Source organism: Chanodichthys erythropterus, chromosome 7 (genome assembly GCF_024489055.1).
Source record: "Chanodichthys erythropterus isolate Z2021 chromosome 7, ASM2448905v1, whole genome shotgun sequence".
Lineage (NCBI taxonomy): Eukaryota > Metazoa > Chordata > Actinopteri > Cypriniformes > Xenocyprididae > Chanodichthys > Chanodichthys erythropterus.
The window spans coordinates 4,884,087-4,902,160 of NC_090227.1; the positions used below are offsets into that span (position 1 = coordinate 4,884,087).

The following is an 18,074-nucleotide window of genomic DNA, read 5'->3' on the forward strand; positions in this document are numbered from 1 at the left end:
TACATACAGTTTTTATCTATCTTATAATTCTACAATAAAAGTGTGAAAAAAAACTGTGGTTAAGTTCCATTTCATTTAAGTAGTTCATACATTTTTTCTAAAAAAATGTTTCTTTATTCTTCAAGTGACATGAGGGTGATTGGATGATGAACTATTCCTTATTTTGTTAATGAATCACATTATGTATGGTGTCTGAAACGATCCCATTAACCCCAGGTTTCTCCAGAGGGACTGTTCTTGGTATAAGTGTCAGCTAAATTAATAACAATTTTCTTCTATAATATAGTCTTGCTGCAATTGGTTGGCACATGGAGTCTGTAGGGGAAAGAGCCTGCATAAGCATATGATACTGTGTTGGCTGCTCAGTCAACACAGGTCCATTTACAAGTGCACTGATGTAATCTCTGAATGCGCCAGATTCCCTTGTGGAAGGCACAAGCACTTCATACAGTCAACAGAAAGAATGAATGTAATTTTTTAGAAATTTTAACAAAGGGCTCATTCATTGAATGACTCAAGTATCCCTCATAAATCAAAATGTTCTTTCTTTTGCAAAAATGTATTGAAGATAATTATAAGAAATGTCAGAATAACAGGATGTTTTAGAGTAAGAATGAGTGAATCTATGGGAAAGCACATTTTGCTGCAGTCTATAGTGACTAAAATGACCTTCTATAGTCTTAGGCATATCTCTCTGGTATCACATTTTTTATTAGAGTTAATCCTCTCAGTAATCCAGAAACATAGACACAGAAAGGGTAAACCTAAAATAAATTTATTGAGACAGCGGAGAGAGTACGCTCTCCTGCTCTCTTTCCACCCTTTTCACAAGGCAATTAAGAAATCATGCTAAGGCTATGGAAAGAAATGGAAATGACACAGCCATTTTCGCAGGGTCTGATGAGGGAACTCGTTCAAAATCAGATTCCCCTTCATGCAGACCACAATAACCATCACAACCTGATTCAGAAGGTCCATCAGCATGATCTCTTTGCACCAGTTCTGTGATAGACAACGAAACACACACACGAAAAACAAAAGGCCTGTTCAGATTATGCTCGACGAGCATCTCTTTTGGGACAAAATCCAAACAAATTCAGAGACCTCCTACTGAGGCGAACCTTTCTGTGGATACAAAGTGCAAAAACAAGCCAAAATGAGAAATGCTTTCATACATAAAAGAGCAAAAAAAAAAAAAAAAAAAAAAAAAAAAAAAACATAATAAAAGGAAAAATAAAAGGAACAGGCAAAAATGTTAACAGTGTAAATAGGCTAAAAATATACAAAGGCCTCTTAGCTAAATAAGACTGAATCCTTGGTGTGCTTAACAAGGATACAGTGAATAAGCAGCACTGTGTCTCTTAAAGAGTCCCACCAACTCAGTGCTCATACAGCATCCTGTGGACAACATCACCTGTGCCAAAGTTTAGGGTTCAAGTCACAAGACAACATTTACACATGTACTGAAGACAGTCAAGTTGTCAAAAATATTAAACTGTAATGTAAGATGATACATCTGAATGTATATATATATTACATAATGTACAAAGACCTGCAGAATCAATACAAAAGGACTCTGCAACCACCTTGTAAATGTATATATATATATACTCATAAACAGAGATATGTCCTCTGTGAAACATACCAGTTTACATGAATTAAACTACATGAAAACTGATTTCCCCTCTCCATTATTTAAATATCATTACAGTATCAGTGTTTATTGACCTAACCATTTAAACTGACAAGTAGTACATCTTAACAGGCATGCCCCTAATGACAGCCCATGAGTTTCATGGAAATACAATAATCTCCCTCCCCAGGTCCCTATAGGTTTGCAGGAGGGAGTAACATTGAAGCAGCAACGACTGGAATATTAATGGAGAATGTTCCCTTCAGTCCTCGGGAGTGAAACCTTGGCTCGGATATCCTTTAGCCTCTTACAGAGATTTTGTTCTCCACCGCTGCCAGCATTGCACAGAAGCGCGAGTTTTCGTTCGCCAAGAGCTTGGACGGCTCGTCAAATTCCACCACCTGGGTCAAAAAAAAAAAAAGGGGGGAGACTACGAGTCAGTTTAACAGAGAAACCACAGAAAGAGGCTTCTTTCAACAAATACGTTTGAAAGAACAATGGAGCGTTGGATTTCTTCCTGCTAGGGCTGGGCGATACATCAAAGATTAGCAACTGGGTGATATGCTCTGCTGTCGTGTCATCCTATCATCAGCCCGTTGAGTGTGTGTGTGTGTGTTATCTGATCATTAATTTACTTGTTTATTTACTCATTTATTTAATTATTTACAGGAAATGAGAATCATTTTGCAAGATGGTGATGAAGAAAAATGTCACATCTTCTTTCAGACGAACACAATTGGAGTTGTATTAAAATATATTCTGGCTCTTCCAAGCTTGATAATAAGTGCAATCATCCATCATAAAAGTAATCCATATGGCTCCATATGGTTAATACAGGTCTTCTGAAGCGAAGCGATGGGTTTTTGTTTTTAAAAGAAAAAGAGCCATATTTAAAGGTGCCATCGAATGTTTTTTTTACAAGATGTAATATAAGTCTAAGGTGTCCCCTGAATGTGTCTGTGAAGTTTCAGCTCAAAATACCCCACAGATTTTTTTTTTATTCATTTTTTTAACTGCCTATTTTGGGGCATCATTAACTATGCACCGATTCAGGGCTGCTGGCCCTTTAAATCTCACGCTCCCTGCCCATCGAGCTTGTAACTCTATAATACAGTGCATTTACAAAGTTCACACAGCTAATATAACCCTCAAATGGATCTTTAAAAGATGTCCGTCATGTATGCTGCATGCATGCGTCGGATCATGTGAGTATAGTATTTGTTTGGATGTTAAATTTGATTCTGAATGAGTTTGAGGCTATATGCTCTGTGGCTAACGGCTAATGCTACACTGTTGGAGAGATTTATAAAGAATGAAGTTGTGTTTATGAATTATACAGACTGCAAGTGTTTAATAATGAAAATAGCGACGGCTCTTGTCTCCTTGAATACAGTAAGAAACGATGGTAACTTTAACCACATTTAACAGTACATTAGCAACATGATAACGAAACATTTAGAAAGACAATTTACAAATATCACTAAAAATATCATGATATCATGTATCATGTCAGTTATTATCGCTCCATCTGCCATTTTTTGCTGTTGTCCTTGCTTGCTTACCTAGTCAGATGATTCAGCTGTGCACAGATCCAGACGTTAATACTGGCTGCCCTTGTCTAATCCCTTTCATAATGTTGGAAACATGGGCTGGCATATGCAAATATTTGGGACGTACACCCGACTGTTACGTAACAGTCAGTGTTATGTTGAGATTCGCCTGTTTTCCAGAGGTCTTTTAAACAAATTAGATTTACATGTGAAGGAGGAAACAACGGAGTTTGAAACTCAGTGTATGTCTTTTCCATGTACTGAACTCTTGTTATTCAACTATGCCAAGGTAAATTCAATATTTAATTCAAGGGCACCTTTAAAACTTTATAAACTATAATAACTACCTTCAAGCAGATGGCCGTACGCATCAATTTATGCCAATAGAGTAACCTCTGACGCGACGTAGGATGTAGGAGTAGCATAAAACCGTGTCTACACCAGATGCGACAACAGCTAAAAGCTGTCTACACTGAACACGACAAACCGCCGTTGCAAAGCACTTGGACTACATCAGAAATAGAGCGGGGAATCCGTCTACTGTAGGGAATTTGAAAATTGCGCCACATCCAAGTAAAGCAGCAAGTTGTCAATATGTCTAGATTATTTAATTATCCAGATCATGTAGTTTTCATGGGTGGGAGTGTTGGATGGGCAATAAAATAATTTAATTGTTTTCAGTGCAAATGCAAAAATATCAATATACCTAGTTGCAAAGATATAAATATCAACAAAATTTGGAAAAATAGAGATTTTTTTTTAGCTATTATCACCCATCCCTACTTCCCACAACAGCAACCTTTGATATTTTACTGCTACAACAGATTGTTTTTCATCAAAACAAGTCATTACACCACGACACCGTACCTGGCCCTGATTGAGCACCATAATACGGTCACAGCTGAGCACCGTGTGAACTCTATGTGCAATGGTCAGAGTGGTGCAGTCCTCGAACGCATTACGAATCGTCTCTTGTATCAAACAGTCGGTCTCCGTGTCCATAGCTGCTGTGGCCTCATCCAGGATCAAGATCTAAAATTTAGGAGGAAACAAAGTGGATGACCTGGTTAAATGAGACAAAGTCTGTTCTGTGTTATCTCCTAATCCCAATTGGCTCTCTCTCACATGGAAAAGATCAAAGTCAAGCTATTGGTGCAGGTGGGATAACTCACCTTGCACTGTCTCAGAAGAACTCGGGCCACACAGAGCAGCTGCCTCTCACCCACAGAGAAATTCTCCCCGTTTTCCACCACCTCAGACTCCAGCTTTAAAGGCAGCTGAGACACCTGAACAACAGAGAGGAGTCAAAACACTGAATTACAAAGATTCAAGGCCATGGGAAGAATGAAAAATAAGATGGAGGGAACAGCAACAAGTCATCAGAGGTTTCATATTTGGTAGACAAAATGAGAAGCCACTATGTAAAAGAGTTGGTAACCTGAAACTAATTTGCCTGTAAACGCTATAAATGGTGTGTCTTTGGCTTACACATTCTTTCATGTGTGTCCTCTCCAGGGCATCCCAGATTTGCTCCTCTGAATACAGTTTAAATGGATCCAAGTTGGATCTGTTTAAAAATACAGAACACAGTTGTATGACTAAATAAGAAAATAAAAGCTTGACAAATAAATACATTCATATGAAGCAGGATTAAGGCACTTCTGCATGATTCCTGTCAACATTGCCCACTGTCAAGTCTATTTATGTAGTGCTTTATACAAAACAGACTGTTTCAAAGCAGCTTTACATTAAAGGTGCCACAGAATGAACATTTAACAGTATATTAGCAACATGCTAACGAAACATTTAGAAAGACAATTTACAAATATCACTAAAAATATCATGTTATCATGGATCATGTCAGTTATTATCGCTCCATCTACCATTTTTCGCTATTGTTCTTTCTTGCTTACCTAGTCTGATGATTCAGCTGTGCACAGATCCAGACGTTAATACTGGCTGCCCTTGTGTAATGCCTTGAACATGAGCTGGCATATGCAAATATTGGGGGCGTACATATTAATGATCCCGACTGTTATGTAACAGTCGATGTTATGTTGAGATTCACCTGTTCTTTGGAGGTTTTTTAAATAAATGAGATTTATATAAGAAGGAGGAAGCAATGGAGTTTGAGACTCACTGTATGTCATTTCCATGTACTGAACTCTTGTTATTTAACTATGCCAAGATAAATTCAATTTTTCATTCTAGGGCACCTTTAATGAAATGTCAAAATAACAGTAAAATTATGAAACAAATTCAATTTCAGCAGAAAAGCAGCTCTACAGAAGGCAATAGTGTCATTATTCATCTCAATTCAGTTCAATGTTGATTCAATTCAGTTCAATAACAGTACTGATATGGCAAAGTTAGTGTCGTTATCCAGCTCACTTCAGCTCAAATTTTGTTCTTAATGCATTGAACTCTATGATGTGAAGTGGCAAGCTATAGCATTACCACTGCACTGCGCACAGGTCAAGCCCTGTAATGCGATGCTTACAGTGCAAGCAATTTCAACATCAACCCCATTTGCTGTTGACCTTTCAATTCCTGGACTGGATGACTCAACATAGATGGCAAAGATGTTTCCTGTTCTATGATCAAATATGTTTTTTTCTGATTTCACAGTTTTCACTCATTATGATGTCTGATTTCAATGTTCCGTGCATGAAGTGACAATTCCTGTGAAAGGGTGTTTGGGAATCAGCTGAAATAAAGCATAAAGTACCACTGAAGGAGTGTCTGCTTACCTGACAGTACCACTGAAGAGCACTGGCTCCTGTGGAATGATTGACAGTTTGCTGCGCAAATCTGCAAGGCCAATGTCGCAAATGTTGACACCATCTATCTTAATGGAGCCGCCACATGGTTCTACCAGCCGGTAGAGAACCACTCCAAGAGAAGACTTCCCTAAAGGACAGATTTAATGTTTTTCTCTTTATTACATATTATTAATATCTGATTTCCCCTTCTATTTTTGTCATGAAAGTCATATTTCAATCATATTTTGCCTCTCAACCTCAATGAGCGCAAAAACTTGGTGTACACATAAAAAACATTTTTGCTTCAGTTTTTGCCTTTATAGATCCTAATTTGTTCCTCAATTTTGACAAGGGATACAATTTTGATTGTACACGTGTTTTATAAATGAGGCCCCTGATTCAAAAAGTTACCTTAAATTGAGTATCGTAATTGTTGAGAAAAGACACAAGAGAATTGACTGACCTGAGCCGGTTCGTCCTACAATTCCGATCTTCTCTTTCGGTCGAATGGTGCAGGAAACTTTCTTCAGTACCAGTGGGAGGTTGTCTCTGTACCTCATCTCCGTTCCATCAAACACTATCTCACCCTCCTGGGGCCAGTCAGATGGAGGAGCCTTGTTTTTCACCCTTGCAGGGGCCTCCAGAGACAGAGACTAAGACAGAGAGAGGTGAATAAGTAAACGCTGAACGTCATCCTTTCTATTCTGAATTCATTAACAAGAATGACAACAGACGTCAAATTTTAAAGGAAAATTCTTAATGTCAAGCTGAAATTGTCTCTGAAAAAAAGATGTAAGACCAGTACCTTGATGTAATGATGGATTCTCTCTACTGAGGTGAACCGAGCTTCGGTCTCAGACGCCAAGCGAACAGTAAACTGGAATAATCCTGTAAGCTGTGAGAGATGAAAGATGTTCAGCCAGGGAAATCTGCTTCCTTTATACATCTTGTGATGTGTTAACTGACATTATGACCCTATTTAATCTAATTTGAGGCAAATATATGTGTTCTACAATCATGTTTTATGCAGTTTCCACACGTGTTTTGATTGTTTGGTCCAAACTTGAGTCTGACCCCCTTCCTATTTCACTGCAGGTCTCTTTTCACATTGTATTATTTGGCTCTAAACCACAGTACATATGCGTCATCATTGTGAATACCACCGTGAGTACTAGCGGCACCTGTTTTAGCAGTGTAGATAGGTAAGGACTCCGGAGGAGAAGGCGCTAAAAATGGAAAGCATTGTTCTCACTTCATTTTTTTTTATTTAAATTTTGGCAGAAAAACGGAAGGGACAAAAGCACAACATGCACAAAATGGAAATTGCATCCATCTGTCATCGATGCAAAGAAGATGCAAAGATCATGGAATTTTCAATTTGTGCATAAGCCAGCAGCAATGAGAAATGTGCATAGAAATGGGCATCCGTCCTGCTTGACATCATCAATTAGTGATTGACCGCTATGGATTTTACATTACAGTACAGTACATCAGATTTCACTTATCACGTGAGACATTCAAAGACCTTTTAAAATGAGTATTTACTGAATTTCTGCAGTATATAAAAAGTATTATAGCATTTGCTTTTCAGTTATTAGAAAGAGCTGTTAAACAAAGACAGAAAACTAAAAAAGACTGAGAAAGAGAGCTCCTGTACTGGGTTCTCATGGCTGTCAAAATAAAAGTCCCTCTTCTAACATCGGCCAGTAATATGAGAATATCAGCAATGGTGATATTTCGGTTGACCACCATCATCAATTGTGGTTTACTTTTGGAAATTAGGCTGTGTTTCTACTGCAAACAAATATCCCAAGCCTGTTTTGAAGAGTTTCAAGAGACCAGGATTCGATTTTAAACCAAATGTGAAATGGTCGACACCAAAAGCTGCAAACAAAAAATGAGAGTCAAAAGATGAAAAATACATTTTAAACAATTTCCCCTTACCTGTACAGCGTAGGAAATGGCCAAGCCTGCGTATGCAGGAGGAATCTGGCCATGCATGAGGACAATCATCAGAGCCGTTATGCTAATGAGAGCCACGCTAATCACATCCAGACGCACGGCCAGCCAGCGCATGGCACAGCTGAACAGATAGAAGGGAGCCTGGTTCTGATCCAGCAGCTCCTGATACCTGGGATAAAAGACACAAAGTTCACTAGAAGTCTTGTCGTATAACGCTTACCGTAAAGCGCTTTAAAATAAACAGTATAAAATGATGCAGAATGATATCCCAGCATTCACCTCTGAAGAAATTCATCCTCCCTTCCATAAGCATGTACTGTGGTTAGGCCCTGAATGCTGGAGGCAACGTGGGACAGGAAAGGTGACTGTGTGATGTTGTCTAATCGTTTGAGTTCTCGAATGAAGACCCGAGAAACCACATGCAGCACCGTGAAGAGGACGACCAGCGGCCCTACTGCCACCAGGAACCAAGGGAACACGCTGCTAATGACACCCAGGCAGAAGAGCACCAGAATCACGTTCTGAATGAACATCTCAGCCTGGAACGGCAGACGTGTGTCCACTGAGAAGACAGGGAAGAGTTTAGAAGAAATGTAAGAGACGTAAAACAGTTTGTCTGATAATAGGGGTGTGCGATATGCATCGTAATGTCTGTTCTAATGATGTGGAAGCTGACATTATTGTGTATGTAACTCACTTTGAAAAAAAAACAAAATCCGGCCTGCATTCAAAATTCAATAAATGTGGGTAATAAATTTGAGTTCTGTGACTGTCCTATATTTCTATATGATATTTTTTAACAGTAACACACAAGAAATCAATATCACATTTGCAATCGTCCTGATATTCAGGAAAATCAGTATGATTGCAAATGTGATATTGATTTTATACAGTTTAATGAATGCGAGTCACAATATTAACAATATTGTCTGTTCTCAGAAATGAATAGTTCCAAACAAAGCCACAACAGAACTGCTGTGCATCTCTGGACAACACACAACGGTGTTTCTTTCCTGAATGAATCAGCATTTTTGAACGAATCAGTGATCCATTCAAAAAGACAGTCACTTGCTTTGATCCAAAATAAATCAGCTGTTTGAATGAATTTATTGAATGAATGACTCAATTAGGGCCCTATGAAATCCCCCCCCCCATTTTTTATTTTTTTTTGAGTCCATTTAAATGGTTAAATTGAATGTTAGTAATCAAAAAGCATGTCTAATAATTGAAATCATAAAACTTGTACAATTTAACAATGCTTTACTAAAAGTTTAAAAACATTACATGATTAGGGCCCTATGAAATACTTTTGTTTCCTTTCTTATACTGCGTTTTATTTTTACCATATTCTGTGTTTTCTGTTTTAAGTTTTCTGAATTCCATTTTAATGGTTTAATTCATTTTAATAATCAAAAAACATGTCTAATTAACTGATTTCATAAAAACAACAATTTATTAATTTAAAAATAAAATGTAATTTCTAAGAAAAGTTTTTTTCATTTCAGATATTCTGTTGTGTATTTTAATTTTCCTGGCAATCAAATGAAGGCATAAAACATTAATTTAAATGATCTTTAATCATATGAAATTAAACAAACTTATTTTTTTTAAATAAAGTTTTAATAATAATTTATTACTATTATTATTATTATTGTTAGTGATAGTATTATTATTACATTGAGACGTAGCCAAATTCTACTGTACAATAGTAATATATTTCTGTCATAATTTCTTCAAGCTAAACCAAACTTTTATTTTAACAGGTTGCTGTGAAGACCTGAGTTTCTGTGAATTTATGCAAAATTCATTTTCATATTTCAATATTAAAAAATATTTTAAAACCATTAATCTTATAGCATTATTTATGCATTTGTGATTGCAGTGTAAATATATCTAAATGCTTCCTTAGATGCAGCTTTTGTGCCACTTCTGCAGTGCAGGATTTTGTTGATCCTAATATCATATGATAGGTATTCTAAAAGTATATATTGATTAAATGAAAGCTAAAAAAGGTAATGCATACATCTAATTTTTAAAAAGTCAAATATATCTATAAGGGGTGTGACGAGATCTCGTGTGACGAATTCTCGCGAGACTAAAATGTGATGAGATTTCTCGTCAAGGCGAAAAGTAGTCTCGTGATGTTGCCATGACAGATCTGGTTAGGATGATTAGGAAAGAATATGCCACCGCTATGTTTACATTACGCCTCCACTGTTGTTTTGCTTTATATTTAAATAAAACACATTAAATTCAGTTGGATAACGGACGCCGCCGCTCCATATTTACAGAGTACGCGCGATCGCTGAAAGTGAAAGTAAACGGGAGCGCGCATTCAAACGCGATTCCCGGAACATACAGAGATGTTATTTTTGGTAATTTTCGGTCATTTTCGCACACCCCATTTAAAAATAATGATACATCCCATCCCTCCAACAGTTCCTACCTTCATCCATGTCTTTGGAGAATCGGTTGAGGATGCGAGCCGTGGGCGTGGTGTCAAAAAATTTCATGGGACTACGAAGAATCTTCTGGAAAAGTTCATCATGGAGCTTTGAGGAGGCACGCAGAGTACCCTTAAAAAAAAAAAAAAAGAAGATCCCAGTGAAACATGGACCTCTCCCTCTGACAGCTTGCTATAGATGCTATAAAACCAACTACATGATGTAAACTCTCACCTTAACAAACACGGTGCCTCTCAGAAGTTTGAGGAGGAGCATGATTCCCATGGACATCGCATAGACAGCAGCGTAGTGTTGCATCAGAGGGTTATCTCGCATACTCTCGCTCAGTACTGAACTGTTTCCCACCTGCACTGTGGTGTTCTGTTGAGCAGAAAAGCGAAAATTATAGACACATACATGTGTACACAAAAACAGTTTTGCACTGTAATGAATTTTTGTCCCTAGAATCTATTTATATAAATAATTCCAGTTTTTAAATGAATGAATGGCCTACTTAGGGGTGCGTATAGCCAAAGACTCAATAATACAATATTAATGTTGAAGTTTACAGTATGGCATATATTTATTATCTTAATCTTTAATACTCTGGTGCTCTTTGCTTAGCGGTCAAAAAATTATTATTATTATTATATTTTTTTTATGAAAATACTAGATTTTAGTTCAATAATGGTTTTTATTTAATGTTTTGTATTTTTATGGTACTAAAATATATTTATGCAGTAGTTAAAATCCATTTATTGACTTTTTGAGCATAGACCTGAAAAAAGAAATTTCTAACTTAAACTGTCATAAATCTTGAATGCTTTAGAGCACAGACTTAACTTTGGTCTCTTTTTAAAGATGACACTTTTCAGATTATTGGTAAGGTGAAAAAAAGTTTTTTAAAAGTTAACAAACAAAAGTGATATAATTTTACCTTTATTTTTATGAAAAAAAAAAAAGCACAAAAAAACAATTTTCAATTTTTATATGAATTATATATTTTCCAAAACAAATTTTACTCTAAAACTACAAGAAAATCAAAGCCATGAACCTAAACAAGTTGTGTTTAAAATTTGAGCTTGATATCTCAAAAAATTAGCTTTCAGTAAGATTTTGTTTGGGCGCAGTACCAAATCTTTCTACTAGATGAAATCTGTTTCCTATTAATTTCCAATGCAGTCATTTTTGACCACAAGTGTGACTTTTTTCAGCTGCAGGATTTTTTTTTTGTGTGTGTTCACATAGCAAGTGCCAAAACCTTTACCATGTTCCGTACCATTCCGATGAAGTAAAAAATTCTAAGAAAACAAAACGTAACATTTTTTGGTCAAAAATTAATAAAGAGAGTTGAAGACGCCTTGAAAAGTTCTGATAGTCTTTTCTTTCCTTAAGTTATGTATATCCAAATGAAACAGCAGCTTGAGAAAAAAAATGTAGGGCAGCACTTGATTTTGCCGATCAGGAATTGACTGAATTGAGTTGTGACTAAAACAAATATTATTAGTCATTTGTGATTTGTAATTTCCAAAGTTTGTCACACTAACAGTAACAGCTCCAGAAAGAAAAGACACAAACCAGCGGTAAAGGTCACAAGCACATAAAATATTTAAACACTTCTTCTCTGGTCTCAGGGAAATGAAGCCTTTCTGCTATTCCTTTGCTCCACAATGCCCAGCGTCTCTTACCCCGCTGCCCTGTTTGATCCAGTAGCTGAGCCACCAGTTGCTGAAGGCTATGCTGCCCACATTGAGAATAAAGAGGGCCAGGATGAAGAGGAAGACAAGCCACCCTCCTAAAGCCTGGATGTACACTTTGTACACTGCGCAGGGCACTGAGCCTTTCCCACTCTCCTCCACCTGCATCAGTGGACCTGAAAGAAAACCCACAGAAGTGAGGTGAATCATAAGGTCAAAAGGGTAAGCATGACTAAACGTGAGGCCTGCAGGGAGGTTATGTGGTGGAGTACAGTATAATTTACTGTGTTTAACATGCTCATACTTACCATCAGCCTGAATGGCTGATTTTTCTTTTTTGACAGATCCTGCTTTGTTGCTCTCTAAGGGTTTCTTCAGGGAACTCCCAGATTTCTTATTCGGAACCTGAGATGACACACACAAAAAAAAAACAGATTTGTGAGCTCCACCATGGCTTCAATCTCATTTGTGCATATGCAAGAAACACACGATGAGCAAGAACCAATGCTGCTGTTGAAAAAGAGCTGCATAAACTTTTAAAACTTCTTCTTTTAGAACGACATGACGCAAATGAGGATGATGATTTTTGCTGAACTGTCCCCGAACTATTTCACCATCTTCCCTATTTTTTGTGTTTAGAAGTGAAACATGAACTTTAAGGGATAGTTCACACAAAAATGATAAAGATGACAATTTGAAGAATGTTTTAGATGTTTTGTCCATATTCTGAAATGCTGTATAATTCAATTTCTAACTTAAACTGTCATAAATCTTGAATGCCTTAGAGCACAGACTCTTTAAAGATGACACTTTTCAGATTATTGCTGAAGTGAAAAAAAGTTTTTTTTTAAAAGTGAACAAAGGCTTATGCTCACCAAGGCCACATTTATTTGATCAAAATACAGTAAAAACAGTAATATTGTGACATCTAAAATAACTGTTTCTAATTTAATATATTTAAAAAATATATAATTTATTCCTGTGAAAGCTGAGTTTTGAGTTTCCTTTGATCAATTTATTGAAGCAGCAAGAACTTCAATATTGATAATAATAAGAAGAAATGTTTATTGAGCAGCAAATCAACATATTAGAATGATTTCTGAAGGATGATGTGACACTGAAGGCTATGTTATAGAAGTCATAGAATTTTTATAATTTATTGTTATGACAAAAATGCACAAAAATACTATTTTCAATTTTTATATGAATTATATATTTTCCAAAACACATTTTACTCTAAAACTATGAAAAAGATAAACAAAGCCATGAATCTAAATAAGTTGTGTTTAAAATTTGAGCTTGATATCTCAAAAAAGATTTTGTTTGGGTGCAGTACCAAACGTTTCTACTAGATGAAATCTGCAATGCAGTTATTTTTGACCACGAGGAGTACAAGTGTGACGATTTTTTCAGCACCAGGATTTTTTTAGGGTTGTAATGGGACACAAACATGACGATTTGGTACGTACTTCAGTACTGAATTCACGATTCGGCACGGGTTCGGTACAGCAGGGTGAGAAAACTAAACATAAAATTGCTTCTTTTTCTTTTTTATTAAACAGTAGTTTACTAAAGGATAAAAAAAATCTATCTCAGCTAAAGCTGTGAAATATACACAGGAGCCCTTTCTTGCACTTTACTATAAAATGACAATTAACAACAGAACCAAAACTATTAAATTCAGTTACTATTTATGTTTAGATATAACAATTTCTCTAGTGAACTAACATGTTGTGGACACTAAATGACTTACCTGAGGTAAATATAATGCTACGTGAGATATTATTCTCAAGCTGTTGTCTTTCCGTGGATGAAACACTGGTTGAGAGATTACATGTAAACATATCTATGCATAGATCGCCTGTTCTTATGCCCTTTTTCCTGTTGTGGCGGTTAGCAAACAGTGTTACATTACCACGCGCGCCCCCTTCTGGATTGGAATGTGAATCACCTGTGAATGACTGTATTCGTATACATGTACCGTTACACCCCTACCTCATTTTTGGCTGACTAAAGAGATACTAACCTCCATGATGGGTGTTTCTCCCAGTTGAAGGGTGTTAAACATCGCAGCGTAGTCTCCATTCAGATTCATCAGGTCCTCATGGCTGCCTTGCTCTGTGATGCTGCCATCACGCATGACAATCACATCATCACAGTCCACCAGATACTGATAACAGAAACGCCCAAAAATTTGTACATTACCATATGCAGCGATCGCAATCAAGTGCGAATAATTAAGTGTTTTAAAATGTGGTTTAAATTACATGGTTTAAAAATCTCACATGATTGGCATGACATTGCAACGTACCTGTAGCTGGTGAGTGACAAAGATGACGGTCTTTCCACGCAGCTGCTTCTTAATGGCGTTGTTAAAGATGTGATTTCCAACATGAGCATCCAGAGCACTTAAAGGGTCATCAAGAATGTAAATGTCCCTGTTGCTGTATAGAGCTCGAGCCAGGCTTACCCGCTGACGCTGACCACCGCTCAGATTGGCACCACGTTCACCAATCTGACAGAGGGAATCACAACACGTATAAAACATTGACCCCGATTATACAGGAATTTAGTGTTTGTATCAAATTATTATTCTATTTGTAGCTCAAATTAAAAGAGTATCTCTGTTGATTAGTGATGCAACAAAATAATTTTTTACTGAAACACCTGAAAATAAAGTTTTCAGTTAGCCTAAAACCAAAATTAAAGTTTATTTAATAATCAATGCATTAATCAAATTTATTTTATACTCAATACTCATATATATATATATATATATATATATATATATATATATATATATATATATATATATATATATATATATATATATAAACATTTAAAATCACACAAAAGGCAGTTTCTATGCCAAATTGTTGATAGTATAATTATGTTTCTACTTCAATTCATTGTTAAAATAAATACAACAGTGGCTAGACAGATGTATTCAAAATTTATTTATTTATTCAAACATACATTAAATAATAAAGACATCACTAACAGGTTAAATAAAAATATAATGAATAAGTGATACAGTGCATATTTTTAATAAAATTCTCCTCTCTAGAGTTTTTTATTTAGCTGAGGACACCGAATGGCTTTTCTGAGGTAAATGCACATTTTACATGTTACATTTTATTGACATATTTCTACAATTGAAACACTGATTGAGGAATCACATGAGACATTTGATATTTGAACAAGTTGTACTCTTTCTTTCAGCATACCTTCTGATGTTCATTCATGTTTTTTTGTGCTATAACTAGTAAAAAGGAATAGATGATCAGTTCACATGATGCTTGAACCGATGCGGCTACAGTGATCTCTAACAGTACATTAAAGAGTAACAAAACTACATTTATTGTTTGAATTTTGTGATATTTAAAGAATATGAAAGCCGAGATTTTGTTTCACATCAATAGTAGCAAAGCCGAAAAGCTTATTGCGATTATTTAATGGGAGGTTTTGTGTATTCTAACTCAGTTTTCAGTGTATCACTACTGTTTATTATTCTGTAGGATGTGTTACCTCAGTCAGATCACCACACGGGAGGATGGCCAAGTCTGGTCTCAAGCAGCAAGCACTCAGAATAGCCTGATACCTGCAGAAAACATATCAAAGATAAAGGAGGATAAAATATGATTATGCTTTAAGGTAAAAAAAAAAATATCAAGGTGGCATTACAGCTATAAATACGTTGGCTATATTTCATCAGGAAGCATTTGGAGGCAATTTAATGACAAAGCACAAGCGCTCAAGGTTGTCTGCTCTCATTTTGTCTCTGTGCTGAGACACGCACCACATTCACCAATCCACCTGCAGCCTCTTTTCACTTGCTCAGCCCTTTAGTCCACGCTGACTCAAACACATTATTCATTACATTGGTGTTGTGCAGCTGTTTGGCAAACCAAAAAGTACTGACGTGTTTCTTTATAAAGGCCCTGACATAATCCAAGCAAAATTGACGAATGAACAGGTGTGACATCATTTCAAACCAAATCGGGCCAAAACAAAGTTTGTTTCGAAACAGCTTGCCAAAGCGAACTTTCCAGAAAAGTTTGTTCTGGCTGGTAAACACCTTCAAACTACCATTGATCTGTAGTGTTTGTGTAATAATTAGGTGTGGCTCTGCTTTCTTTGATGTGGAAATCTTCTCCGGTTGTTTAATTCGTCGAGGCAAAGTCCCTTTCAAGAAAAGTCTTTTCACTCGGCAGCCATATTTGCAACACCTCCAGGCAGCTATTTTGGGCATCCGAGACCAGGTCATATCTACTTGAACGGGGAATCCTGACATCTCAAAAAATTGCTTGCCGAACTCACATTTAAATAACATTTCAAATCAGCAACAAGCTGGTGCGAAAAATATCCATGTGATCCTATCTGATGACTATGATCAGATGCTTTCTTAACAGCTGTTTTCTCACTGCTGTAATTTTTGTTGTGTTAAGTGGAAAGAGCACAGCGCATATTTACATAATCATCCAAATGGTGCTCTCAGCAGCGTGGGTGGTGTCGGGATGTTAACAGTATACCGCTGCCCATGTATTTTCCAACTTCTTTTTACCCTTTTTCAAGGCCTTTGCTTTTGCCTTTTATTTGGTGCTCACCTCTCTTCCTCCATTTCCTTGCCAAACAGGATATTGTCACGGAAGGATGCATTGAGAATCCAGGCCTGTTGTGCCACATACGCGAAATCTCCATTAACAGCAACGGTCCCCTCTAAAAGAGTCATCTGGGATACACGCACAACAGTGGATCTGAGTGTTTCTAAACACATCTAATGGATCAATGAATGACAGCTTCAAATCAGACAATAAACACTCACCTGGCCAAGAATGGCAGAGATGAGAGATGTTTTGCCACATCCCACACTGCCACACACACCGACCAGCTTCCCCTAAAGATTCAAACACAGGAATGATTATTATTATGATTATTCCTTGTCATTATAAATCAACCAAATTAGCATTCAGAAAGGCAAAGACCTTTTGTATAGTGAGATCGATGCAGTGAAGAGTTCTTTGCAGCCGTTGGCTGATGGTCGGCACTTGAAGGGTGTGATCTTCAGGAGTGGACGCCATGTCTACAGACACATCATTCAACAGCTGGCCATGCGTTTCCTCTTCCAACATACCGTGATGTTTTGGGTCGTCATGCTGCCGACGCTTCTTGCGACACCCTCTCATTCCAAGGCCTATATAGGGTGTACCACGAGGCGAAGGTTGGGCGCTGTGACCACCCGTTTCCCAAGCCAAGCCGGCACCAGTCATCTCTACTGCGATGGAAGGATTCGTTGGCACCTCACGGATCATCTTGACCTCGGCCATCAGGAGCAAACTCTGGAGGATAAAGAAACAAAGAGTAAACAGACTATAAAATTTGTTACACATGCTAAATATGACAGAACACAGAGCCTGTTTGACTTTCTTGTTGCTTTTAAACTATTTAATTCAGCTGAAGATTATTAAATCATGTCTGTATATTTTAGTATACGTAGTTTTCTTCACTCTTAAGGCCATTTCACTTGCAACAATGTTTCTGAATGCAAGCAAAGCAAAAAGCTAAAGCATGCATGTCCATTGTCCAAATTAATCTACTCACTAGTCCACTTACACAGCCTCTTGAACAGGAGCCACTTTCATTCGTGCTCTTGCAATCTATTCTTCCTCAAACTTTCAGGGAAAATGTTTTAAAAATAAAGACTGAAAGAGTTGTTGGAAGCTTAATGATGGTGATGAAGTCACGCAACTTGTATAGTAGTTTGTTTATAGAATACATTTGGCTTTTTACTTCTGGCGACTGTATTTAAGCTTCAAAATTAATTTGTGAAGATTATCATGACTGAACAAAACGTGAATCATAAACTGTTGGTCAGAGAGCTTATTTTCTGCAATAATGCAAAAGCCATTGGAAAAATCCAATTGGGTTTTTGTCGAGGGAACCAGTGTGATGCTAACTTCTGGGTTGGCCTACAAAATACGTCATCACTGAAGCTCTCTATTGTTACGTGTGTGATTCCGGCACAA

General features: G+C 36.9%; 1 protein-coding gene across 1 annotated transcript in view; it reads right to left on the bottom strand.

Annotated features, from left to right (window-relative positions):
• Positions 1 to 664: 664 nt before the first annotated feature.
• The window catches only part of abcc5 (ATP-binding cassette, sub-family C (CFTR/MRP), member 5), a 39,214-nt gene continuing 21,804 nt past the window's right edge, over positions 665 to 18,074 (bottom strand). The window contains exons 11-29 of the mRNA XM_067389663.1: positions 17,034 to 17,387; positions 16,874 to 16,945; positions 16,656 to 16,780; positions 15,577 to 15,649; positions 14,360 to 14,563; positions 14,075 to 14,218; positions 12,357 to 12,453; positions 12,040 to 12,224; positions 10,586 to 10,732; positions 10,354 to 10,483; positions 8,187 to 8,469; positions 7,890 to 8,076; positions 6,751 to 6,840; positions 6,409 to 6,598; positions 5,934 to 6,093; positions 4,672 to 4,750; positions 4,356 to 4,469; positions 4,051 to 4,215; positions 665 to 2,034 (exon numbers count right to left, since the gene is read on the bottom strand). Coding sequence (XP_067245764.1) covers positions 1,933 to 2,034; positions 4,051 to 4,215; positions 4,356 to 4,469; positions 4,672 to 4,750; positions 5,934 to 6,093; positions 6,409 to 6,598; positions 6,751 to 6,840; positions 7,890 to 8,076; positions 8,187 to 8,469; positions 10,354 to 10,483; positions 10,586 to 10,732; positions 12,040 to 12,224; positions 12,357 to 12,453; positions 14,075 to 14,218; positions 14,360 to 14,563; positions 15,577 to 15,649; positions 16,656 to 16,780; positions 16,874 to 16,945; positions 17,034 to 17,387 — 2,901 coding nt within the window. The 3' untranslated portion in view covers positions 665 to 1,932. The remainder of the gene's footprint in view (positions 2,035 to 4,050; positions 4,216 to 4,355; positions 4,470 to 4,671; positions 4,751 to 5,933; positions 6,094 to 6,408; positions 6,599 to 6,750; positions 6,841 to 7,889; positions 8,077 to 8,186; positions 8,470 to 10,353; positions 10,484 to 10,585; positions 10,733 to 12,039; positions 12,225 to 12,356; positions 12,454 to 14,074; positions 14,219 to 14,359; positions 14,564 to 15,576; positions 15,650 to 16,655; positions 16,781 to 16,873; positions 16,946 to 17,033; positions 17,388 to 18,074) is intronic.